This window comes from Apostichopus japonicus, chromosome 16 (genome assembly GCF_037975245.1).
Source record: "Apostichopus japonicus isolate 1M-3 chromosome 16, ASM3797524v1, whole genome shotgun sequence".
Lineage (NCBI taxonomy): Eukaryota > Metazoa > Echinodermata > Holothuroidea > Aspidochirotida > Stichopodidae > Apostichopus > Apostichopus japonicus.
In genome coordinates, this window is record NC_092576.1 from 3,991,762 (window position 1) to 4,018,149 (window position 26,388).

Genomic DNA, 26,388 nt, shown 5'->3' on the forward strand with positions numbered 1-26,388 from the left:
GATTTTAAGAGTATAAATGCCTGACTTAATGTTTTACTAATTCGTCATCATCATTTATTCTGATTGTCATGATATGCACTTGTCCAATAAAATTCACATTTCGTTACTGTTTGATTATCGTTTCTCTCAATTCAATGTACATACAATGACGTAAGCCGTAAAGTAATATTTTATTTGAAATTTCTTTTCGGGTAATATGTATCTCACCCACTGAATTCTCATACTGTATTCAAACAAGAAGATACATGAAGACAAGATGAATGAACATTTTGCTCAGAGTTCAAACAGGCTAACAATGACCATGCTTCCTAGACAAATATCCATGTGACAATCCGGTTTGAACATTTTCACTGTAAACGTACTTCGACATAAAGGTGGCGCCCTTTCTATTAAAAAGAGCTCTGATTGAAGAACAAACAAATATTTGTTTCAAAAGATTAAATTCCTATTGAAAGCCCCATTGACTTACATACTAAATCACAACAGTAATGTGGTCTCTAAGTCCAAAAAAAGGTCTCACTATCTAAACGCTACCCATCACTGGATAGCTGACAAGTTGTTAATTCATTACATTATCAATTTTTCGTATCATTACAATTCCTTAATTTTGCAAATGAGAGCCTGAAGTTTTCGTCATTTGTAATCAAATCTCTTTCCTCAGCAGTAAACAGTTTCGTACGATGCTCCTGGAAGGCCTGACGGGTTCTAACATTGTCCCAGTTGACGCAATATTCGCACCACATGTACTTTTATTCATACCTTTTTAACATGCAAGCCACACAAAAACAAATCCTGATTGATATCACATCAAAAAAGAGGTTCTCCGTCTTCTTTTCGGCCCTTTATTAGATATATACTCTGGAAAATATGTGTAGGTAAAGTAAATCAGTATTGTGAACGGATCATGGACCCAGGGGAACTAATTATATGGGCTATAAACTGTTGTTGATGTCTTTTCTTTATTGTGAATACGGTCCTTAAGTTTAATTCACATTGAGATCTGAGAGTGCAAACATTTGATCTTTTATTTTTTACCTGGTTGTTCGAAGTTACTTATTATTATTTGTTTTATTCTCAGTCGCTTGATAATTTCAAATATCAGCTTACATTGGTTTGGTAGTGCTCACTTCAAGACTGCTCATTTGTGTTATGTTATTATTGGTAAAATCATACCATCATTATTAATTTCATTCCTGCTTGTCCAGGACGTTACTGGAAATATTCATATACTACGATGTGCATTAAATGTAACCTCCTATGCAATAATGGCATTGTGCTCTGCATTTGTATAACCTCTCTCCTTTAGTTCAATTTTTAAAGGGATATTGTGTTGTGGCTGAACAATATTTCTCACCAAAAATATACTGGCAGAATTTGAATATTATAAATGTTAAGACACGTTTGTAGACTAACGAGATCTGACAAGAACTAATTTATAATATTATCATAATCGCAATTCAACGGAAAACCTTTTTGTCTTACTTCTCTAATAACATGGTTTGGGGTATTTATATTGGAACAGCTGTTTCTGGTTAAAACGCAGAAGTCTAGTGCAATGAAGTCATCGAAGCCTCAATGCGTTTTGCATTCTGGTTTAGTATGCGCTTGTAATTCCTTGCAATTTATCACACAATCAGCAACGACCGCCTTGACCTCGGTCGGATAACCTTGCCATACTATACAAACATATTATATAACAACTACGGATCAATGACTGAATAGAGATAATTACTAGGGGAACTATATCACAAGAGAGTGAGCAATATCAATTATATAACCAGGTTCGTCTATGCAACCACTGAGCGAAGTTAGTCTCCCAATAATGATAAAACACATCGTTTGTCACTTTTGCAGTGCATGTAGTACTCACAATCTACACATAAATGACAACAAACACCTTCAAAAATCGACCGAAATGTGGTAAAGATGGAGACGGTGGTATCAGCGAGTTTTAGAAGCTACTATTTTAGTAGTAAACATTCCAATAATGTCATGTGTTGCCGTGTGCTATTAAATGACGATAGATCAGTTTCGCGCTATTAATTTACTAGCGGGCATTTCCATTCAAAGACGACATAAAGAACATTACGACAGAACTTTTGGTTCTGTCGAAATACTGTTAAACAGAATATAAAATTCATAAAATGTGCCAAAAAAAGCTAAAAGTTTAGATTAAAACGAAGACGGCTGTAGCACTTTTATACTATCAGTATTTCCTTCAATCTCAAAGTGATGGCATGCTGATGTTAGAAATACCACCTTCATTTTGCTAAAGGAAGTATAAAGTATCAAACATGCGTTGCAGTTGGGTTAAATTACCAGCTTGAACGTGGAGATTAATTACATAGGAAAGTAATAGAAACCATTTTCGAAAGTTGAAACATGATATATTTATTATTCTGTACGATATTAATACAATGTATGAGACCTTGTTAAAGTTAAATCTCAATTTCGTGTCTTCAGTTAATTTGAATATAAACAGATTATCAACTCGCAGATCTGTTAAACTCCATAATTTCACTAATAGCAAGATATTCTCCAGATATCTCTGGGAGGTAATGACCTCTGATACTTACTCCCCAGATATCCCTGTGACATTGAGCGACCCCGAATGTGGGCGAAGCCCGTAAGGGCGAATGGATTACAACCTTCACGTCGGGTGGCTTTTGGGATGATTTTTGTACGAGTGAGCACATTTTGTGTATGTTCATTGCGGCTGCATAATGTATTGGCTACTTATTTCCACAAAATATTTAGGTTCAAGAAAGACACACTACATAAGTAGCCAAATTAATCATATCGAAAGGTATAGCTTAGCGCAAGACTGTATTTAAACTTATAAATTCATTTAAACTGATCCATCAAACAACTAAGGCTCAGTAACCTCCCAGTGTGAACAATTATGACAGTCACAGTTATAACATCAGTGCGGTCTGCCTTCTTTTACGACATTAATAACACTATTACTAATTTGCACGTTGATGCCTGTCCATAAATATACATTGACAAAACTCAGAACAATTGGAGCTAGTTTACAATTTTGAAACAATTTCCTGTGACATTGAAAGCAGCTCAGTCAAATTTGGATACCGTTTTATTCATACAAAAATGTGGTATGAACATGAATAGTTAAGTTTTACTTAATAAAAAGTGTAGTAAAAATTACCAAAGTTTGAGTATTAATTTGGTGTTTTAACTGTGTGTACTATAAGACTGTAAAAGGTTTCTGGGACGACAAAAGTAAAAGTTGAATCGAAGTTCTTAAAATACTCTACCATGAATCTACATTTGGTGGAAAAATCGAGATGATTGCCATAGTGTTGTGATCAATTACAATGTTATATCGAGTAACACTCTGCTGGATTAGCAAATGGTCGAACAAAAAAGGTGACTTAGGATATTTTTTGTCTTCTTTCCATTAGTTGCACCAATAATGTGTAAAAAATCATACGGTTAAGTGTACGCAAATTTTGGATGCTGATAATTGGATACAACGCTGATTGTTAAAAAAAGTGGTGTTTCTGTTATTATTTTTAAAATACTCCATAAATGTTCATGGCTTTTGCTGAGAGCCTTGTGAAATCAAAGGAATGGTTCTGATATTTTGATGCAATGAACTAATCAGCTTTTACACGCATTTAGTTTGTCATTTTTGTTATGTTCCAGAAATAATATTAGTTGTTTTATGTTTTCCATATGTTCAAAATAAAGGAAACTTGTAAACAACGTATACTATTTTGTCGTTATAACTTAAACGCTTAGTTCAATAACGTGAGTAGACAGGGATTACTTGCGGCCTTGACAAGTGTTTGCTATCGCAACTACTCACCATTGAGTTCATCATATTAGAACCGTCTCTGAATAGACACCAACAAAAAAGGGCAAACAGAAACTGAAGAGGGATGCATTAACGATACTTAAATGCTCAATTAACTTCAACAAGTTTTTTTTTTCAGTTACCATTGCTTCTTATTTCCTTGTTAAGGATACACATAGATAGTTTTACAGTGCGTAGTACATGGTATAGCTATGCGTATATAACAATAGTCTAGCAACGACAACTATAAGATTGTTTTTCATGGCTGAGGTATATGCAAATTTGAAATACCACACTGCTTAATCTATAGCAAATGTATAAAATTACTTTTGTTTGTTTTTAACACGCATCAATTTACATCACCGCATGCCTTAAATTGAAACTTAACCTGTACTAGTATGTATATAATAGCGGTGTTTTTAAAATGTGAGTATTAGTTTAAGTTGAACTGAGATTAAGGTAAAGTGTTTCATCGTCCAACCAACAAACCGACCAAAGACAATGCTTTACCTATCTACTCTTCGCATTGGTCTGCTTTCTGTTGTGCTTTCAACAGTTTTCGCAGGAGGTAAGTATCCAGTTCTGTTCTTTAGCCCAAAAAATGTTTAAAGTTTTAATAAAAAAATCTCGACACAATCAGGCTTGAAACTAATTGCGACCATCAATTAGTCTGAAAGGGAATCCAAACGTATCAGTTGTTTTCGTCCAGAAATTCTTTAATCAATCACTTTGATATATAAATATATAGGCCTAGTTAAGATTCTACTTGATCAAGTTAATGACTCGAAAAGTATTACGTCGGAAATGACACCAACTGTCTGACCATTCGGTGAATTGGAAATTAACGTCTCACACGATTACTTCATGCAATTTGTTTGATAAGTTTATGAATGGTCAGTCAATGAACTATAGTGATGGTAAAAGTGAAATCATGGCTAATTAAATAATGAAACGAACGAAAGAAATTCGTTAATCACTATCAGATAATATAATTTTTACAGATTGCGATGAATATTGTGTGAAACCGGCTCCGGAAGGGTCGTGTTGCGAACGGTTCGGTCTGAACGTTAACCGTGATTCAAATGTAGTTATCACCGCCTCAAGCTCCTACGGCTATAATCACCGACCACAGAGAGCCGCTCTTTTTGAAGACGATCAAGGGGGAGTTTCTGGTTGGGGACCCGCCACTAAGAACGCGTAAGAAAATGAAATTTACAACATAATTATGTCAATACTGCATAATGAGCATACAGTAAATTATATTTTCATAACTGCTACCATATTAAACATATCGTACAAAGGTAATGATTTTCCATTGTCGTTTAGACAACACGCTAAAATCTGATTTTGTTATAGGATATACGGACGGATTAAGATCGCTTAGTTTAAAGTGTTCAGTTGAATTAAATGGTCAGAACATTTAGGATATCATTAGAACCAAGCATGTTTATTGAAGATATGGACTTGTGTGGACAAAAGTTAAGATGGAAACTGTGGCATAGCAAACACATTATGTTTTCAAGCCAAACCGCAGTACGTAATAATAAATTATTATGGAATCGTTATAAATCATGCTATCTTAGGCTAAATGTAAATATATCCAAATCAGTATGCACTCCTTAAACATGAATCTATCTTAAGTTAATGTAAATTTGTAAATATCATCATGGACTCCTTATTCATGAATCTATCTTAGGTTAAATGTAAATATATGAATATCCAAGTCTATTTTTAATTTTAATTATGACCCAAATGGTTCAATATTATTATTATTTATTGTTGTTGCGATAGCTAAATAATTCTAAAATTTTGTCGCCTAATGCTTCCCAAATGTACCGTAAGAAAGTATGTGTTATGGTCGGTTCTCATCTGTTTCGCAGTGATGAATGGATTCAAGTAGATTTTGGCTCCCCTCGCCAAGTGACAGGTGTCCTCCTGCAAGGGCGCGGTTTTACTCAGGTCAAGCAGTGGGTTACGTCATTCCGAATTCTCTTTTCCAATGACGGGGAGATTTTCTATAGTACACCGGTAAGCACTAACAGATACATGTATTTCTTATGTTCTTATCATGATGACAGTCTTAATATAAACACTGCATACGTATAGCTATTTTTATTTGAGATACATTAGAACGACAAGATAGTCCAACAGTAGTGCATGTGGTTTAAGCAAGTTTCATTTGGGCATTCTTCGTCCGTTCAAGATTCTGTTATGACTCTAGAACTGGAGAAGAGCTAATATTTCGCATCCTATTAGTCATATAAGATCTGTAAAAAATGGCATCGAATCGTCTCGCCAAAATAAAGCGTCCTACATTTGAATCATGGAAAATTAGTAGGAAGTGTAATGGTTATCCTTCTCTGTCGATAATTCAACTTGTGACTTCATACTTAGGTATACAATTGCTCGTCTTGAGCTTCAAAATAATATCGTACGTCATTCCGTGATGTATTTCTCTTTCACAGACAATCGAGGGAACGTTCGATAAAAGTACCGTAGCTCGTCGTTACTTAGACCGACCCATTGTCGCTCGCTACTTTCGACTGAATCCTATTACCTACTTTGGTCATATGACCCTAAGGTTTGACCTTCTTGGATGTGAAGCAGGCATCTTTGGCTAGTTGTAAAACGAAATTCCCTTTGTTTGTGAAACAACCGTCTCCCATACTTAGAGATATTTAAGAATGGTTGTCCTTTAATTTAACGTTAACGAAAAATGTTGCTAAAATATCTTGCTTAAGCTGAAGTACACAAGACACAAACAGTTTACCTTAAGTTTCTGTTTGAGATGTTAACAAATGTGATGGTGTAAGGGTAACTGTAGCTAGATTGCATGAAGTTTACAAAATATACCGCTAATAAATATCCGAGAGATCGTATAAACGAAATTTTGTTTTGAGCTATTTTTAAGTCTAATGATTTAACTTTATGAACGTGTTACTGCCATAATTAACGTTAACGTTAGCATTTTTTAATGTAAACTGGCGATAGTAAATGTTGCATCAGTTGGTATGCACATCTTTCCGTCGGTTTGTTTGAAACACAAATTATTGATAATATTAACCTTATTTGCAGAGAAATGTTTGTCGTTATAGATATGTAGTAAAAGCAATCAAATGAAACGCATTTGATATTCAAACTAATTATCATACGATTTATCTCTTTTAAACTAGAAAGCATACACTGCGGGAATTTGCAGTTTGTGTATGGTTATGCTAACTAGAGCGACGGTACTATGTTATGGAGACTACAATACTGCGCAACAATAAACACATTTTGAACTTTTTGCGCTTTCGTACGTACGTGCAAACTGTATCTACAGTGTACGCTTTATCGCAAATAAATCAGCATTTTAATATACGACCGCACAGCGCGTTTGTGGACCGAATGGGGTTGCTATGTGCTTAAACAGTAGCGCAGTCAAAATAAAGTATGTTACTGCAAGACAAGGTAAGTGACACCCACTGTTTCAAAAAAAAAAAAAATAGTATCGAATGGTAGTGGTTGGTCAAGGCGATGATTCTGCGTACTTTGATTGATATATCTTAGACGGTGCTTACATTGCATAATCTATTAGTACAAGTACTATATGAAGCTAAAGACATAATATTAGGCCTGGTAGGCTAGCCTATCAGTACAAAAACTATATGTAGCTATAACATTAATATTACGGCTGTTAGCCTAGCCAGTAGCAGTAATACTACTATATAAAGCTATATAACTAACATTAGGCCTGCTATCCTAGCCTATTTGAACTAATGCAATATGTAGCTATATACCTAATGTAACGGCTCGTAGCCTAGCCTATCAGTACTAATACAACATGTAGCTACCTTATATTACGGCTGGCAGCCTAGCCTATCAGTGCAAATACTATAAAATAAAATAAAACAAATAAAACAAACAAACAAATAAAACAAACCTAAATGTACTCGAACCTGGGGGATGGGGCAGATGATGAATGTGAAGGGTGGGGGGGGGGCAGTCTTTCGAGAGAGCGCTAAAAATGAAGAGTAAACGTTTGTGTTGCCATCTATCGGTATAAGGTTCGAATTTCCCGGACTCCTCATCGCCTCTATTCATTAACCTGCTGAGGCTATCCGAGCATTGAGTCACGTTGATTGCTTCTACACTGACTATACATGGCCTGCATGCAAATAGTGTGAAGGCTACGCGAAAACAGTATGAATGTAAAGGTTGCCGGTTGCCCATTTGACCTTTCTATCGATTCAATTATGAAGTTTCACTATTTCGTTTTTTCTAAAAAAAAAATGGTGAAGCTTTTGTACCAAAAAAGAAAACTTTTAGTACACGAATATCCCTATACGAAAACAACCCTTCCGTTAAACCCCTCCCCTGATACCCCTCATCCAGGACGGCAATCCACCGCTATGTGCCTGAAAATGGGGACACAAATTTGACTGTGCCACCCCACCCCCTCCTCCACACCAAAAACCTGATTACTCCTCTGATGAACCGCAATAGTTCCTTCTTAAGAGCGTTAAACAGATTTTGAACCGCTCTGTTTATAATGTTACAAATAATATATATAGTTAGACAGATATGATTGTAATGACGGTACCCAATATACCATACAAGAGTCCTCAGTACTACATTCAAATAGTTGTAATTAGGCTTCTGCTGGCAATATGAGTAGTTGTCCAAGTTCATTGCGTCATAGTAGTTCTCAACCCTCCCAAGAAAGCAATCTTCAGTTTCTCGTCATTATGCGGATCCTCAGCTTGTGTGTAATAAGGAAATCATTCCTCAGTCATTACCAAAGATTGGAACAAGATTCTAAGAGTATAAATGCCTGATTTAATGTTTCACTAATTCGTGGCACGGTACTTCTGACATCATCATTTATTCTGCTTGTCATGATATGGATTTGTCCAATAAAACTCACATTTCGTTACTGTTTGATTATCGTTTCTCTCAATTCAATGTACATACAATGACATAAGCCGTAAAGTAATATTTTATTTGAAATTTCTTTTCGGGTAATATGTATCTCACCCACTGAATTCTCATACTGCATTCAAACAAGAAGATGCATGAAGACAAGATGAATGAACATTTTGCTCAGAGTTCAAACAGGCTAACAATGATCATGCTTCCTAGACAAATATCCATGTGACAATCCGGTTTGAACATTTTCACTGTAAACGTACTTCGACATAAAGGTGGCGCCCTTTCTATTAAAAAGAGCTCTGATTGAAGAACAAACAAATATTTGTTTCAAAAGATTAAATTCCTTTTGAAAGCCCCATTGACTTACATACTAAATCACAACAATAATGTGGTCTCTAAGTCCAAAAAGAGGTCTCACTATCTAAACGCTACCCATCACTGGATAGCTGACAAGTTGTTAATTCATTACATTATCAATTTTTCGTATCATTACAATTCCTTAATTTTGCAAATGAGAGCCTGAAGTTTTCGTCATTTGTAAACAAATCTCTTTCCTCAGCAGTAAACAGTTTCGTACGATGCTCCTGGAAGGCCTGACGGGTTCTAACATTGTCCCAGTTGACGCAATATTCGCACCACATGTACTTTTATTCATACCTTTTTAACATGCAAGCCACACAAAAACAAATCCTGATTGATATCACATCAAAAAAGAGGTTCTCCGTCTTCTTTTCGGCCCTTTATTAGATATATACTCTGGAAAATATGTGTAGGTAAAGTAAATCAGTATTGTGAACGGATCATGGACCCAGGGGAACTAACAATATGGGCTATAAACTGTTGTTGATGTTTTTTCTTTATTGTGAATACGGTCGTTTAGTGTAATTCACATTGAGATTTGAGAGTGCAAACATTTGATCTTTTATTTTTTACCTGGTGTTCGAAATTACTTATTATTATTTGTTTTATTCTCAGTCGATTGATAATCAACTTGGTTTTGTAGTGCTCACTTCAAGACTCATTTATGTTTTGTTATTATTGGTAAAATCATACCATTAATATTAATTTCAATATTGCTTGTCCAGAACGTTTCTGGAAATATTCATATACTACGATGTGCATTAAATATAACCTCCTATGCAATAATGGCAATGTGCTCTGCATTTGTATAACTTCTCTCGTTTAGTTCAATTTTTAAAGGGATATTGTGTTGTGGCTGAACAATATTTCTCACCAAAAATATACTGGCAGAATTTGAATATTATAAATGTTAAGACACGTTTGTAGACTAACGGGATCTGACAAGAACTAATTTATAACATTATCATAATCGCAATTCAACGGAAAACCTTTTTGTCTTACTTCTCTAATAACATGGTTTGGGGTATTTATATTGGAACAGCTGTTTCTGGTTAAAACGCAGAAGCCTAGTGCAATGAAGTCATCGAAGCCTCAATGTGTTTTGCATTCTGGTTTAGTATGCGCTTGTAATTCCTTGCAATGTATCACACAATCAGCAACGACCGCCTTGACCTCGGTCGGATAACCTTGCCATACTATACAAACATATTATATAACAACTATGGATCAATGGCTGAACTGAGATAATTACTAGAGGAACTATATCACAAGACAGTGAGCAATATTAATTATATAACCAGGTTCGTCTATGCAACCACTGAGCGAATTTAGTCTCCCAATAATGATAAAACACATTGTTTGTCACTTTTGCAGTGCATGTAGTACTCACAAACTACACATAAATGACAACAAACACCTTCAAAAATCGACCGAAATGTGGTAAAGATGGAGACGGTGGTATCAGCGAGTTTTAAAAGCTACTATTTTAGTAGTAAACATTCCAATACTGTTATGTGGTGCCGTGTACTATTAATTGACGATAGGCCCTATATCAGTTTCGCGCTATTAATTTACCAGCGGGCATTTCCTTTCAAAGACGACATAAAGAACATTACTACAGAACTTTTGGTTCTGTCGAAATACTGTTAAACAGGATATAAAATTCATAAAATATTTTTAAAAAATGCTAAATGTTTAGATTTAATCGAAGGCGGCTGTACGTTTGATACAATCAGTATTTCCTTCAATCTCAAGGTGAAGGCATGCTAATGTTAGAAATACCACCTTCATTTTTCTAAAGGAAGTATAAAGTATCAAACATGCGTTGTGGTTGAGTTAAATTGCCAGCTTGAACGTGGAGATTAATTACATAGGAAAGTAATAGAAACCATTTTCGAAAGTTGAAACATGATATATTTATTATTCTGTATGATATTAATACAATGTATGACACCTTGTAAAAGTTAAATCTCAATTTCGTGTCTTCAGTTAATTTGAATATAAACAGATTATCAACTCGCAGATCTGTTAAACTCCATAACTTCACTAATAGCAAGATATTCTCCAGATATCTCTGGGAGATAATTACCTCTGATGCTTACTCCCCAGATATCTCTGTGACCTTGAGCGACGACGAATGTGGGCGAAGCCCGTAAGGGCGAATGGATTACAACCTTCACGTCGGGTGGCTTTTGGAATGAGTTTTGTACGAGTGAGCACATTTTGTGTATGTTCATTGCGGCTGCATAATGTATTGTCTACTTATTTCCACAAAATATTTAGGCTCAAGAAAGACACACTACATAAGTAGCCAAATTAATCATATCGAAAGGTATAGCTTAGCGCAAGACTGTATTTAAACTTATAATGCATTTAAACTGATCCATCAAACAACTAAGGCTCAGTAACCTCCCAATGTGAACAATTATGACAGTCACAGTTATAACATCAGTGCGGTCTGAATTCTTTTACGACATTAATAACACTATTACTATTTTGCACGTTGATGCCTGTCCATAAATATACATTGACACAACTCAGAACAATTGGAGCTAGTTTACAATTTTGAAACAATTTCCTGTGACATTGAAAGCATCTCAGTCAAATTTGGATACCGTTTTATTCATACAAAAATGTGGTATCAACAAGAGTAGTTAAGTTTTACTTAATAAAAAGTGTAGTAAAAGTTACCAAAGTTTGAGTTTTAATTTGATGTTTTAACTGTGTGTACTATAAGACTATAAAAGGTTTCTGGGACGACAAATGTAAAAGTTGAATCGAAGTTCTTAAAATACTCTTCCATGAATCTACATTTGGTGGAAAAATCGAGATGATTGCCATAGTGTTGTGATCAATAACAATGTTATATCGAGTAACACTCTGCTGGATTAGCAAATGGTCGAACCAAAAATGTGCCTTAGGATATTTTTTGTCTTCTTTCCATTAGTTGCACCAATAATGTGTAACAAATCATACGGTTGAGTGTACGGAAAGTTTGAATGCTGATAATTGGATACAACGCTGATTGTTAAAAAATAGTGGTGTTTCTGTTATTATTTTTAAATACTTCATATATTTGCATGGCTATTTCTGAGAGCCTTGTGAAATCAAAGGAATGGTTTTGATATTTAACATTCCTTTGACTTTTTGATGCAATGAACTAATCAGCTTTTACACGCATTTAGTTTGTCATTTTTGTTATGTTCCAGAAATAATTATTTGTTGTTTTATGTTTTCCATATGTTCAAAATAAAGGAAACCTGTAAACAACGTATATATTTTGTCGTTATAACTTAAACGCTTAGTTCAATAACGTGAGTAGACAGGGATTACTTGCGGCCTTGACAAGTGTTTGCTATCGCAACTACGCACCATTGAGTTCATCATATTAGAACCGTCTCTGAATAGACACCAACCAAGAAAAGGCAATCAAAAACTGAAGAGGGATGCATTAACGATACTTAGATGCTCAATTAACTTCAACAAGTCTTTTTTAAGTTACCATTGCTTCTTATTTTCTTGTTAAGGATACACATACATACTTTTACAGTGCGTAGTACACGGTATAGCTATGCGTATATAACAATAGTCTAGCAACGACAACTATAAGATTTTTTTTTTCAAGGCTGAGGTATATGCAAATTTGAAATACAACACTGCTTAACCTATGGCCTATATATTAAATTACTTTTGTTTGATTTTAACACGCATCAAGTTACATCACCGCATGCTTCAAATTGAAACTTAACCTCTACTGGTATGTTTATAATAGCGGTGTTTTTAAAATGTGAGTATTAGTTTAAGTTGAACTGAGACTCAAGTAAAGTGTTTCATCGACCAACCAACATACCGACCAAAGACAATGCTTTACCTTTCTACTCTGCGTATTGGTCTGCTTTCTGTTGTGCTTTCAACAGTTTTTGCAGGAGGTAAGTATCCAGTTCTGTTCTTTAGAAAAAAATGCTTACAGTTTTTAATAAAAAAATCTCGACACAATTTGGCTTGAAACTAATTGCGATCATCAATTAGTCTGAAAGAGAATACGAACGTATCAGTTGTTTTCGTCCAGAAATTACTTAATCAATCACTTTGATATTTAAATATATAGGCCTAGTTAAGATTCTACTTGATCAAGTTAATATCTCGAAATGTATTACATCGGAAATTATACCAAATGTCTAAGCATTCGGTGAATTGGAAATTAACGTCTCACACGATTACTTCATGCAATTTTTTTGATAAGCTTCTGTTTATGAGTGGTAAATCTTCTCACTTGAAATATAACGATGGGAAAAGTGAAATCATGGCTAATAAAGCAATGAAACTATCGAAAGAAATTCGTTAATCACTATCGAATAATATCATTTTTACAGATTGCAATGAATATTGTGGGAAACCGGCTCCGGAAGGGTCATGTTGCGAACGGTTCGGTCTGAACGTTAACCGTGATTCAGATGTAGTCATCACCGCCTCAACCTCCTACAACCATAATCACGGACCACACAGAGCCGCTCTCTTTGAAGCTGAGGTTGGGGGAATTGCTGGTTGGGCAGCCGCCACTAACAACGCGTAAGAAAATGAAATTAACAACATAATTATGTCAATTCTATATAATGAACATACAGTAAATTATATTTTCATAACTGCTACCATATTATACATATCGTACAAAGGTAATGATTTTTCATTGTTGCTTAGACAACATGCTAACATTTAATTTTGTAATAGGATATAAGGATGGATTACAATACGCATCGTTGAGGTTCAAGTGTTTAGGTGGATTAAATAGTCAGAACAATTGTGATATCATTAAAACAAAGCTTGTTTATTGAAGATATGGACTGGTCTGTACAAAAGTTAAGATCGAAACTGTGGCATAGCAAACACATTATGTTTTCAAGCCAAAACCGTAGTATGTAAAAATAAATCATTATGGACTCGCAATAAATCATTCTTATTATCTTAGGATGAATGCAAATATATCAAAATCGATTTGCACTCATGATTTTATCTTAATGTTAATGTAAATTTGTAAATATCATCATGGACTTCTTACTAAAGAATCTATCTTAGGTTAAATTTAAATATATGAAAATCCATATCTATATTATGACAAAAATGGTTCAATATTATTATTATGATTTGTTGCTGTTTGTATAGCTAAATAATTCTAAAATGTTGTCGTCTAATGCTTCCCGTAAGAAAAAATGTACCGTAAGAAAGTATGTTCTTATGGTCGGTTCTCATCTGTTTCGCAGTGAGCAATGGATTCAAGTAGATTTTGGCTCCCCTCGCCAAGTGACAGGTGTCCTCTTGCAAGGGCGCGGTGCCGGATGTTGCAACCAGTGGGTTACGTCATTCCGAATTCTCTTTTCCAATGACGGGGAGATTTTCTATAGTACACCGGTAAGCAATAACAGATACCTGTATTTCTTACGTTCTTATCATGTGTTCCCTACTCCTTCTCCCCCCCCCCCCCACTTCACTCATCTTCTCACAGCTCCCTTCCCTCTTTTTTTCTCCACACCTTTTTGTCTTTGTCCCTCTCCAGTTTATTCCCTACCTTGTGCCTTTAATCTTAGCTTTGTCCCTCCACTGTTTATCTCCTACATTTCCTCTTCCCCTGTTGCTTTCTTCTCACCATCCCTGATCTACTTATAATCCCCTTTCATTTATCTCATTGTGTTCACCGTGCTCATTACCCTGTCTGTATTCTGTGCGTGTCTTTGTCTCCTCTGTTACTGTAACTTGTCATTTAGCCTCTGAAGAAGATCCTGCTAGGATCGAAACGTCAGGCCAACTTACTTTTACACAATCTATTACACAGGCTCTCTAGTGAATAAGCAGTTTGCTAACAGCTTTATTTGATTTTAATATAAAAAACTTCATACATATAGCTATCTATATTTGAGATACATTAAACGACAAGATAGTCCAACAGTAGTGTATTTGGTTAAAGCAAGTTTTCATTTGGGCATTCTTCGTCCGTTCAAGATTCTGTTATGACTCTGGAACTGAAGAAGAACTAATATTTCGCATCCTGTTAGTCATATTAGATCTGTAAAAAAATGGCATCGAATCGTCTCGCCAAATGAACGAGTCCTTCATCTGAATAATGTAAAATTAGTAGGAAGTGTAATGGATATCCTATACTCTATCGTTACTTCAACTTGTGACTTCATACTTAGGTATACAATTGCTCGTCTTGAGCTTCAACAAAATATTGTACGTCATTCCGTGATGTATTTCTATTTCACAGACCATCGAGGGAACATTCGATCGACACACCGTAGCTCGTCGTTACTTAGACCGACCCATTGTCGCTCGCTACGTTCGACTGAATCCTATTACCTACTTTGGTCATATTACTCTAAGGTTTGACCTTCTTGGATGTGAAGCAGGCATCTTTGGCTAGTTGTAAAACAAAATTCCTTTGTTCGTGAAATAACCGTCTCCCATACTTTGAGATATTTAAGAATGATTGTCCTTTAATTTAACGTTTACGAAAAATGTAGCTAAAGTATGTTACTTAAACTGAAGTACACAAGACACAAACAGTTTACCTTAAGTTTCTGTTTGAGATGGTAACAATTGTGATGGTGTAAGGGTAACTGTAGCTAGATTGCATGAAGTTTACAAAATATACCGCTAATAAACATCCGAGAGATCGTATAAACGAAATTTTGTTTTGAGCTATTTTTAAGTCTAATGATTTAACTTTATGAACGTGTTACTGCCATAATTAACGTTAACGTTAACATTTTTAAGGTAAACTGGCGATAGTAAATGATGCATCAGTTGGTATGCACATCTTTCCGTCGGTTTGTTTGAAACACAAATTATTGATAATATTAACCTTATTTGCAGAGGAATATGTTTCTCGTTATAGATATGTAGTAAAAGCAATCAAATGAAACGCATTTGCCAGTCAAACTAATTATCATATGATTTATCTCTTTTTAACTAGAAAGCATACACTGCGGGAATTTGCAGTTTGTGTATGGTTATGCGACGGTACTATGTTATGGAGACTACAATACTGCGCAACAATAAACACATTTTGAACTTTTTGCGCTTTCGTACGTACGTACGTACGTGCTTACATTGCATAATCTATTAGTACAAGTACTATATGAAGCTAAAGACATAATATTAGGATTGATAGGCTAGCCTATCAGTACAAAAACTATATGTAGCTATTAAATTAATATTACGGCTGTTAGCCTAGCCAGTAGCAGTAATAATACTATATATAGCTATATAACTAACATTAGGCCTGCTATCCTAGCCTATTTGAACTAATGCAATATGTAGCTATATACCTAATATAACGGCTCGTAGCCTAGCCTATCAGTACTAATACAACATGTAGCTACATTATATTACGGCTGGCAGACTAGTCTATCAGTGCAAATACTATAAAATAAAATAAAACAAGTAAAACAAACAAACAAATAAAACAAATCTAAATGTACTCGAACCTGGGGGATGGGGCAGATGATGGATGTGAAGGGTGGGGGGGGGGCAGTCTTTCGAGAGAGCGCTAAAAATGAAGAGTAAACGTTTGTGTTGCCATCTATCGGTATAAGGTTCGAACATCCCGGACTCCTCATCGCCTCTATTCATTAACCTGCTGAGGCTATCCGAGCATTGAGTCACGTTGATTGCTTCTACACTGACTATACATGGCCTGCATGCAAATAGTGTGAAGGCTACGCGAAAACAGTATGAATGTAAAGGTTGCCGGTTGCCCATTTGACCTTTCTATCGATTCAATTATTAAGTTTCACTATTTCGTTTTTTCTAAAAAAAAAAAATGGTGAAGTTTTTGTACCAAAAAAGGAAACTTTTAGTACACGAATATCCCTATACGAAAAACAATTAACCCTTCCGTTATACCCCTCCCCTTATACCCCTCATCCAGGACGGCAATCCACCGCAATGTGCCTGAAAATGGGGACACAAATTTGACTGTGCCACCCCACCCCCCTCCTTTACACCAAAAACCTGATTACTCCTCTGATGAACCGCAATAGTTCCTTATTAAGTGCGTTAAACAGATTTTGAACCGCTCTGTTTATAATGTTACAAATAATATATATAGTTAGACAAATATGATTGTAATGACGGTACCCAATATACCATACAAGAGTCCTCAGTACTACATTCAAATAGTTGTAATTAGGCTTCTGCTGGCAATATGAGTAGTTGTCCAAATTCATTGCGTCATAGTAGTTCTCAACCCTCCCAAGAAAGCAATCTTCAATTTCTCGTCATAATGCGGATCCTCAGTTTGTGTGTAATAAGGGAATCATTCCTCAGTCTTTACTAATGGTTGGAACAAGATTCTAAGAGTATAAATGCCTGACTTAATGTTTCACTAATTCGTGGCACGGTACTTCTGACATCATCATTTATTCTGATTGTCATGATATGCACTTGTCCAATAAAATTCACATTTCGTTACTGTTTGATTATCGTTTCTCTCAATTCAATGTACATACAATGACGTAAGCCGTAAAGTATCATTTTATTTGAAATTTATATTCGGGTACTATGTATCTCACCCACTGAATTCTCATACTGCATTCAAACAAGAAGATACATGAAGACAAGATGAATAAAAATTTTGCTCAGAGTTCAAACAAGCTAACAATGACTATGCTTCCTAGACAAATATCCATGTGACAATCCGGTTTGAACATTTTCACTGTAAACGTACTTCGACATAAAGGTTGCGCCCCATTGACTTACATACTAAATCACAACAGTAATGTGGTCTCTAAGTCCAAAAAAAGGTCTCACTATCTAAACGCTACCCATCACTGGATAGCTGACAAGTTGTTAATTCATTACATTATCAATTTTTCGTATCATTACAATTCCTTAATTTTGCAAATGAGAGCCTGAAGTTTTCGTCATTTGTAAACAAATCTCTTTCCTCAGCAGTAAACAGTTTCTTACGATGCTCCTGGAAGGCCTGACGGGGTCTAACATTGTCCCATTTGACGCAATATTCGCACCACATGTACTTTTATTCATACCTTTTTAACATGCAAGCCACACAAAAACAAATCCTGATTGATATCACATCAAAAAAGAGGTTCTCCGTCTTCTTTTCGGCCCTTTATTAGATATATACTCTGGAAAATATGTGTAGGTAAAGTAAATCAGTATTGTGAACGGATCATGGACCCAGGGGAACTAATTATATGGGCTATAAACTGTTGTTGATGTCTTTTCTTTATTGTGAATACGGTCCTTAAGTTTAATTCACATTGAGATCTGAGAGTGCAAACATTTGATCTTTTATTTTTTACCTGGTTGTTCGAAGTTACTTATTATTATTTGTTTTATTCTCAGTCGCTTGATAATTTCAAATATCAGCTTACATTGGTTTTGTAGTGCTCACTTCAAGACTGCTCATTTATGTTATGTTATTATTGGTAAAATCATACCATCATTATTAATTTCATTCCTGCTTGTCCGAACGTTACTGGAAATATTCATATACTACAATGTGCATTAAATATAACCTCCCATGCAAAAATGGCATTGTGCTCTGCATTTGTATAACCTATCTCCTTGAGTTAAATTTTTAAATGGATATTGTGTTGTGGCTGAACAATATTTCTCACCAAAAAATCACTGGCAGAATTTGAATATTATAAATGTTAAGACACGTTTGTAGACTAACGGGATCTGACAAGAACTAATTTATAATATCATCATAATTGCAATTCAACGGAAAACCTTTTTGTCTTACTTCTCTAATAACATGGTTTGGGGTATTTATATTGGAACAGCTGTTTCTGGTTAAAACGCAGAAGTCTAGTGCAATGAAGTCATCGAAGCCTCAATGCGTTTTGCATTCTGGTTTAGTTTTGCATGCAATGTATCACACAATCAGCAACGACCGCTTTGACCTCGGTCGGATAACCTTGCCATACTATACAAACATATTATATAACAACTACGGATCAATGGCTGAACACAGATAATTACTAGGGGAACTATATCACATTGAAAGTGAGCAATATCAATTATATAACCAGGTTCGTCTATGCAACCACTGAGCGAATTTAGTCTCCCAATAATGATAAAACACATTGTTTGTCACTTTTGCAGTGCATGTAGTACTCACAAACTACACATAAATGACGACAAACACCTTCAAAAATCGACCAAAATGTGGTAAAGATGGAGACGGTGGTATCAGCGAGTTTTAGAAGCTACTATTTTAGTAGTAAACATACCAATAATGTTATGTGGTGCCGTGTACTATTAATTGACGATAGGCCCTATATCAGTTTCGCGCTATTAATTTACCAGCGGGCATTTCCTTTCACAGACGACATAAAGAACATTACTACAGAAGTTTTGGTTCTGTCGAAACACTGTTAAACAGGATATAAAATTCATAAAATATTTTTAAAAAATGCTAAATGTTTAGATTTAATCGAAGGCGGCTGTACTTTTGATACAATCAGTATTTCCTTCAATCTCAAAGTGAAGGCATGCTAATGTTAGAAATACCACCTTCATTTTTCTAAAGGAAGTATAAAGTATCAAGTTGAGTTAAATTGCCAGCTTGAACGTGGAGATTAATTACATAGGAAAGTAATAGAAACCATTTTCGAAAGTTGAAACATGATATATTTATTATTCTGTATGATATTAATACAATGTATGAGACCTTGTAAAAGTTAAATCTCAATTTCGTGTCTTCAGTTAATTTGAATATAAACAGATTATCAACTCGCAGATCTGTTAAACTCCATAACTTCACTAATAGCAAGATATTCTCCAGATATCTCTGGGAGGTAATGACCTCTGATACTTACTCCCCAGATATCCCTGTGACATTGAGCGACCACGAATGTGGGCGAAGCCCGTAAGGGCCAATGGATTACAACCTTCACGTCGGGTGGCTTTTGGGATGACTTTTGTACGAGTGAGCACATGTTGTGTATGTTCATTGCGGCTGCATAATGTATTGGCTACTCATTTCCACAAAATATTTAGGTTCAAGAAAGACACTACATAAGTAGCCAAATTAATCAAATCGAAAGGTATAGCTTAGCGCAAGACTGTATTTAAACTTAGAATGCATTACAACTAACCCATCAAACAACTAATGCTCAGTAACCTCTCAGTGTGAACAATTATGACAGTCACCGTTATAACATCAGTGCGGTCTGCCTTCTTTTACGACATTCATAATACTTTTACTAATTTGTATGTGGATGCATGTCCATAAATATACATTGACAACATCAGAACAATTGGAGCTAGTTTACAATTTTGAAAACTTTTTCTAGGACATTGAAAGCAGCTCATTCAAAATTTGGATACCGTTTTATTCATACAAAAGTGTGGTATCAAATTGAGTACTTAAGTTTTACTTAATAAAAAGTGATGTAAAAATTACCAAAAGTTTGAGTTTTAAGTTGGTGTTTTAACAGTGTGTACTATAAGACTATAAAAGGTTTCTGGGACGACAAATGTAAAAGTTGAATCGAAGTTCTTTTAATAATCTCTCCCATGAATCTACATTTGGTGGCAAAATCGAGATGATTGCCATAGTGTTGTGATCAATTACAATGTTATATCGAGTAACACTCTGCTGGATTAGCAAATGGTCGAACAAAAAAGGTGCCTTAGGATATTTTTTGTCTTCTTTCCATTAGTTCACCAATAATGTGTAACAAATCATACGGTTGAGTGTACGGAAAGTTTGAATGCTGATAATTGGATACAACGCTGATTGTTGAAAAAAGTGGTGTTTCTGTTATTATTTTGAAAATACTTTATATATTTGCATGGCTATTTCTGAGAGCCTTGTGAAATCAAAGGAATGGTTTTGATATTTTGATGCAATGAACTAATCAGCTTTTACACGCATTTAGTTTGTCATTTTTGTTATGTTCCAGAAATAATTATTTGTTGTTTTATGTTTTCCATATGTTGAAAATAAAGGAAACCTGTAAACAACGTATATATTTTGTCGTTATAACTTAAACGCTTAGTTCAATAACGTGAGTAGACAGGCATTACTTGCGGCCCTGACAAGTGTTTGCTATCGCAACTACTCATCATTGAGTTCATCATATTAGAACCGTCTCTGAATAGACACCAACCAAGAAAAGGCAATCAAAAACTGAAGAGGGATGCATTAACGATACTTAAATGCTCAATTAACTTCAACAAGTATTTTTTTTCCAGTTACCATTGCTTCTTATTTCCTTGTTAAGGATACACATACATAGTTGTACAGTGCGTAGTACACGGTATAGCTATGCGTATATAACAATAGTCTAGCAACGACAACTGTAAGATTGTTTTTTCAAGGCTGAGGTATATGCAAATTTGAATTACCACACTGCTTAATCTATGGCCTATATATTAAATTACTTTTATTTGATTTTAACTCGTATCAATTTACATCATCGCGTCCTTCAAATTGAAACGTAACCTCTACTAGTATGTATATAATAGCGGTGTTTCTAAAATGTGAGTATTAGTTTAAGTTGAACAAGTTTAGTGTTTCATCGTCCAACCAACATACCGACCAAACACAATGCTTTACCTTTCTACTCTGCGTATCGGTCTGCTTTCTGTTGTGCTTTCAACAGTTTTTGCAGGAGGTAAGTATCCAGTTCTGTTCTTGAGAAAAAAATGCTTGAAGTTTTAATAAAAAATCTCGACACATTTCGGCTTGATACTAATTTCGATCAACAATTAGTCTGAAAGAGAATCCGAACGTATCAGTTGTTTTCGTCCAGAAATTCTTTAATCAATCACTTTGATATTGACATATATTGGCCTAGTTAAGATTCTACTTGATCAAGTTAATGACTCGAAAAGTATTACATCGGAAATGACACCAACTGTCTGACCATTCGGTGAATTGGAAATTAACGTCTCACACGATTACTTCATGCAATTTGTTTGATAAGTTTATGAATGGTCAGTCAATGAACTATAGTGATGAGAAAAGTGAAATCATGGCTAATAAAGCAATGAAACGAACAAAGGAAATTCGTTAATCACTATCAGATAATATAATTTTTACAGATTGCGATGAATATTGTGTAAAACCGGCTCCGGAAGGGTCATGTTGCAAACGGTTCGGTCTGAATGTTAACCGTGATTCCGATGTAGTCATCACCGCCTCAACCACATACAACAGTGGATACGGCCCAGACAGAGCCGCTCTCTTTGAAGCTGAGGTTGGGGGAATTGCTGGTTGGGCAGCCGCCACTAACAACGCGTAAGAAAATGAAATTAACAACATATTTATGTCAATACTATATAATGAACATACAGTAAATTATATTTTCATAACTGCTACTATATTATACATATCGTACAAAGGTAATGATTTTTCATTGTTGCTTAGACAACATGCTAACATTTAATTTTGTAATAGGATATAGGGATGGATTACAATACGCATCGTTGAGGTTCAAGTGTTTAGGTGGATTAAATAGTCAGAACAACTGTGATATCATTAAAACAAAGCATGTTTATTGAAGATATGGACTGGTCTGTGCAAAAGTTAAGATCGAAACTGTGGCATAGCAAACACATTATGTTTTCAAGCCAAAACTGTAGTATGTAAAAATAAATCATTATGGACTCGCAATAAATCATTCTTATTATCTTAGGATGAATGCAAATATATCAAAATCGATTTGCACTCATGATTTTATCTTAATGTTAATGTAAATTTGTAAATATCATCATGGACATCTTACTAAAGAATCTATCTTAGGTTAAATTTAAATATATGAAAATCCATATCTATATTATGACAAAAATGGTTCAATATTATTATGATGATTTTTTTCTGTTGCTATAGCTAAATAATTCTAAAATGTTGTCGTCTAATGCTTCCCGTAAGAAGAAATGTACCGTAAGAAAGTATGTTCTTATGGTCGGTTCTCATCTGTTTCGCAGTGAGCAATGGATTCAAGTAGATTTTGGCTCCCCTCGCCAAGTGACAGGTGTCCTCTTGCAAGGGCGAGGTGCCGGATGTTGCAACCAGTGGGTTACGTCATTCCGAATTCTCTTTTCCAATGACGGGGAGATTTTCTATAGTACACCGGTAAGCACTAACAGATACCTGTATTTCTTACGTTCTTATCATGTGTTCCCTACTCCTTCTCCCCCCTCCCCCCCACTTTCACTCATCTTCTCACAGCTCCCTTCACTCTTTTTTCTCCACACCTTTTTGTCTTTGTCCCTCTCCAGTTTATTCCCTACCTTGTGCCTTTAATCTTAGCTTTGTCCCTCCACTGTTTATCTCCTACATCTCCTCTTCCCCTGTTGCTTTCTTCTCACCATCCCTGGTCTACTTATAATCCCCTTTCATCTATCTCATTGTGTTCACCATGCTCATTAACCTGTCTGTATTCTGTGCGTGTCTTTGTCTCCTCTGTTACTGTTACTTGTCATTTAGCCTCTGAAGAAGATCCTGCTAGGATCGAAACGTCAGGCCAACTTACTTTTACACAATCTATTACACAGGCTCTCTAGTGAATAAGCAGTTTACTAACAGCTTTATTTGATTTTAATATAAAAACTTCATACATATAGCTATCTATATTTGAGATACATTAAACGACAAGATAGTCCAACAGTAGTGTATTTGGTTAAAGCAAGTTTTCATTTGGGCATTCTTCGTCCGTTCAAGATTCTGTTATGACTCTGGAACTGAAGAAGAACTAATATTTCGCATCCTGTTAGTCATATTAGATCTTTAAAAAAATGGCATCGAATCGTCCCGCCAAATGAACGAGTCCTTCATTTGAATAATGTAAAATTAGTAGGAAGTGTAATGGATATCCTATACTCTATCGTTACTTCAACTTGTGACTTCATACCAAGGTAAATAATGCTGCCAATCACTCGTCTTGAGCTACAAAATAGTATTTCAAATATCGTACGTCATTCCGTGATGTATTTCTCTTTCACAGACTATCGAGGGAACATTCGATCGACACACCGTAGCTCGTCGTTACCTAGACCGACCCATTGTCGCTCGCTACGTTCGACTGAATCCCATTACCTACTTTGGTCATATTACTCTAAGGTTTGACCTTCTTGGATGTGAAGCAGGCATCTTTGGCTAGTTGTAAAACAAAATTCCCTTGTTCGTGAAATACTTTGAGATATTTAAGAATGATATTCCTTTAATTTAACGTTTACGAAAAATGTAGCTAAAGTATGTTACTTAAACTGAAGTACACAAGACACAAACAGTTTACCTTAAGTTTCTGTTTGAGATGTTAACAATTGTGATGGTGTAAGGGTAACTGTAGCTAGATTGCATGAAGTTTACAAAATATATCGCTAATAAATATCCGAGAGATCGTATAAACGAAATTTTGTTTTGAGCTATTTTTGAGTCTAATGATTTAACTTTATGAACGTTATCATTTTTAAGATAAACTGGCGATAGTAAATGTTGCATTAGTTGGTATGCACATCTTACCGTCGGTTTGTTTGAAACACAAATTATTGATAATATTAACCTTATTTGTACAGGAATATGTTTCTCGTTATAGATATGTAGTAAAAGCAATCAAATGAAACGCATTTGCCAGTCAAACTAATTATCATACGATTTATCACTTTTTAACTAGAAAGAATACACTGCGGGAATTTGCAGTTTGTGTATGGTTATGCTATACGGGTACTATGTTATGGAGACTACAATACTGCGCTACAATAAACACATTTTGAACTTTTTGCGCTTTCGTACGTACGTGCAAACAGTATCTACAGTGTACGCTTTATCGCAAATAAATCAGCATTTTAATATACGACCGCACAGCGCGTTTGTGGACCGAATGGGGTTGCTATTTGCTTAATTTAAACAGTATAGCGCAGGCAAAATAAAGCATGTTACTGCAAGACAAGGTAAGTGACACCCACTGTTTAAAAAAAAAAATAGTATCGAATGGTAGCAGTTGGTCAAGGCGATGATTCTTTTTCCTTTGATTGATATATATTAGACGGTGCTTACCTTGCATAGTCTATCAGTACAAGTACTATATGAAGCTAAAGACATAATATTAGGCCTGGAAGGCTAGCCTATCAGTACAAAAACTATATGTAGCTATAACATTAATATTACGGCTGTTAGCCTAGCCAGTAGCAGTAATACTACTATATAAAGCTATATAACTAACATTAGGCCTGCTATCCTAGCCTATTTGAACTAATGCAATATGTAGCTATATACCTAATGTAACGGCTCGTAGCCTAGCCTATCAGTACTAATACAACATGTAGCTACCTTATATTACGGCTGGCAGCCTAGCCTATCAGTGCAAATACTATAAAATAAAATAAAACAAATAAAACAAACAAACAAATAAAACAAACCTAAATGTACTCGAACCTGGGGGATGGGGCAGATGATGAATGTGAAGGGTGGGGGGGGGGGCAGTCTTTCGAGAGAGCGCTAAAAATGAAGAGTAAACGTTTGTGTTGCCATCTATCGGTATAAGGTTCGAATTTCCCGGACTCCTCATCGCCTCTATTAATTAACCTGCTGAGGCTATCCGAGCATTGAGTCACGTTGAATGCTACTACACTGACTATACATGGCCTGCATGCAAATAGTGTGAAGGCTACGCGAAAACAGTATGAATGTAAAGGTTGCCGGTTGCCCATTTGACCTTTCTATCGATTCAATTATTAAGTTTCACTATTTCGTTTTTTTCTTAAAAAAAAAAATGGTGAAGTTTTTGTACCAAAAGAGGAAACTTTTAGTTCACGAATATCCCTATACGAAAAACAACCCTTCCGTTATACCCCTCCCCTTATACCCCTCATCCAGGACGGCAATCCACCGCTATGTGCCTGAAAATGGGGACACAAATTTGACTGTGCCACCCCACCCCCCTCCTCCACACCAAAAACCTGATTACTCCTCTGATGAACCGCATTAGTTCCTTATTAAGTGCGTTAAACAGATTTTGAACCGCCTTGTTTATAATGTTACAAATAAGATATATAGTTAGACAAATATGATTGTAATGACGGTACCCAATATACCATACAAGAGTCCTCAGTAGCCTACTACATTACAACAGTTGTAATTAGGCTTCTGCTGGCAATATGAGTAGTTGTCCAAATTCATTGCGTCATAGTAGTTCTCAACCCTCCCAAGAAAGCAATCTTCAATTTCTCGTCATTATGCGGATCCTCAGTTTGTGTGTAATAAGGGAATCATTCCTCAGTCATTACCAATGGTTGGAACAAGATTCTAAGAGTATAAATGCCTG

General features: G+C 35.4%; 2 protein-coding genes across 4 annotated transcripts; both read left to right on the forward strand.

Annotated features, from left to right (window-relative positions):
- The first annotated feature begins 4,247 nt into the window (after positions 1 to 4,247).
- On the forward strand, positions 4,248 to 15,769 carry LOC139982012 (lactadherin-like). 3 transcript variants are annotated; one of them, XM_071994514.1, is made up of 4 exons: positions 4,248 to 4,385; positions 4,819 to 5,014; positions 5,698 to 5,845; positions 6,283 to 6,705. In XM_071994514.1, the coding sequence occupies exons 1-4, from the start codon at positions 4,319 to 4,321 to the stop codon at positions 6,436 to 6,438; spliced, it is 567 nt and encodes a 188-aa protein (XP_071850615.1). In that variant the 5' UTR covers positions 4,248 to 4,318; the 3' UTR covers positions 6,439 to 6,705. The 3 variants fall into 3 exon arrangements, with proteins under 3 accessions (XP_071850615.1, XP_071850614.1, XP_071850613.1); XM_071994513.1 differs by lacking the exons at positions 4,819 to 5,014; positions 5,698 to 5,845; positions 6,283 to 6,705 and adding exons at positions 13,462 to 13,657; positions 14,347 to 14,494; positions 15,348 to 15,769 and having other exon boundaries at positions 4,304 to 4,385; XM_071994512.1 differs by lacking the exons at positions 4,248 to 4,385; positions 4,819 to 5,014; positions 5,698 to 5,845; positions 6,283 to 6,705 and adding exons at positions 12,863 to 13,017; positions 13,462 to 13,657; positions 14,347 to 14,494; positions 15,348 to 15,769.
- A 5,764-nt stretch (positions 15,770 to 21,533) lies between these two features.
- LOC139982013 (lactadherin-like) lies at positions 21,534 to 24,479 on the forward strand. The gene is made up of 4 exons (XM_071994515.1): positions 21,534 to 21,735; positions 22,166 to 22,361; positions 23,051 to 23,198; positions 24,070 to 24,479. Exons 1-4 carry the CDS (start codon positions 21,669 to 21,671, stop codon positions 24,223 to 24,225), a joined length of 567 nt encoding a protein of 188 aa, XP_071850616.1. The 5' UTR covers positions 21,534 to 21,668; the 3' UTR covers positions 24,226 to 24,479.
- Positions 24,480 to 26,388: the final 1,909 nt, after the last annotated feature.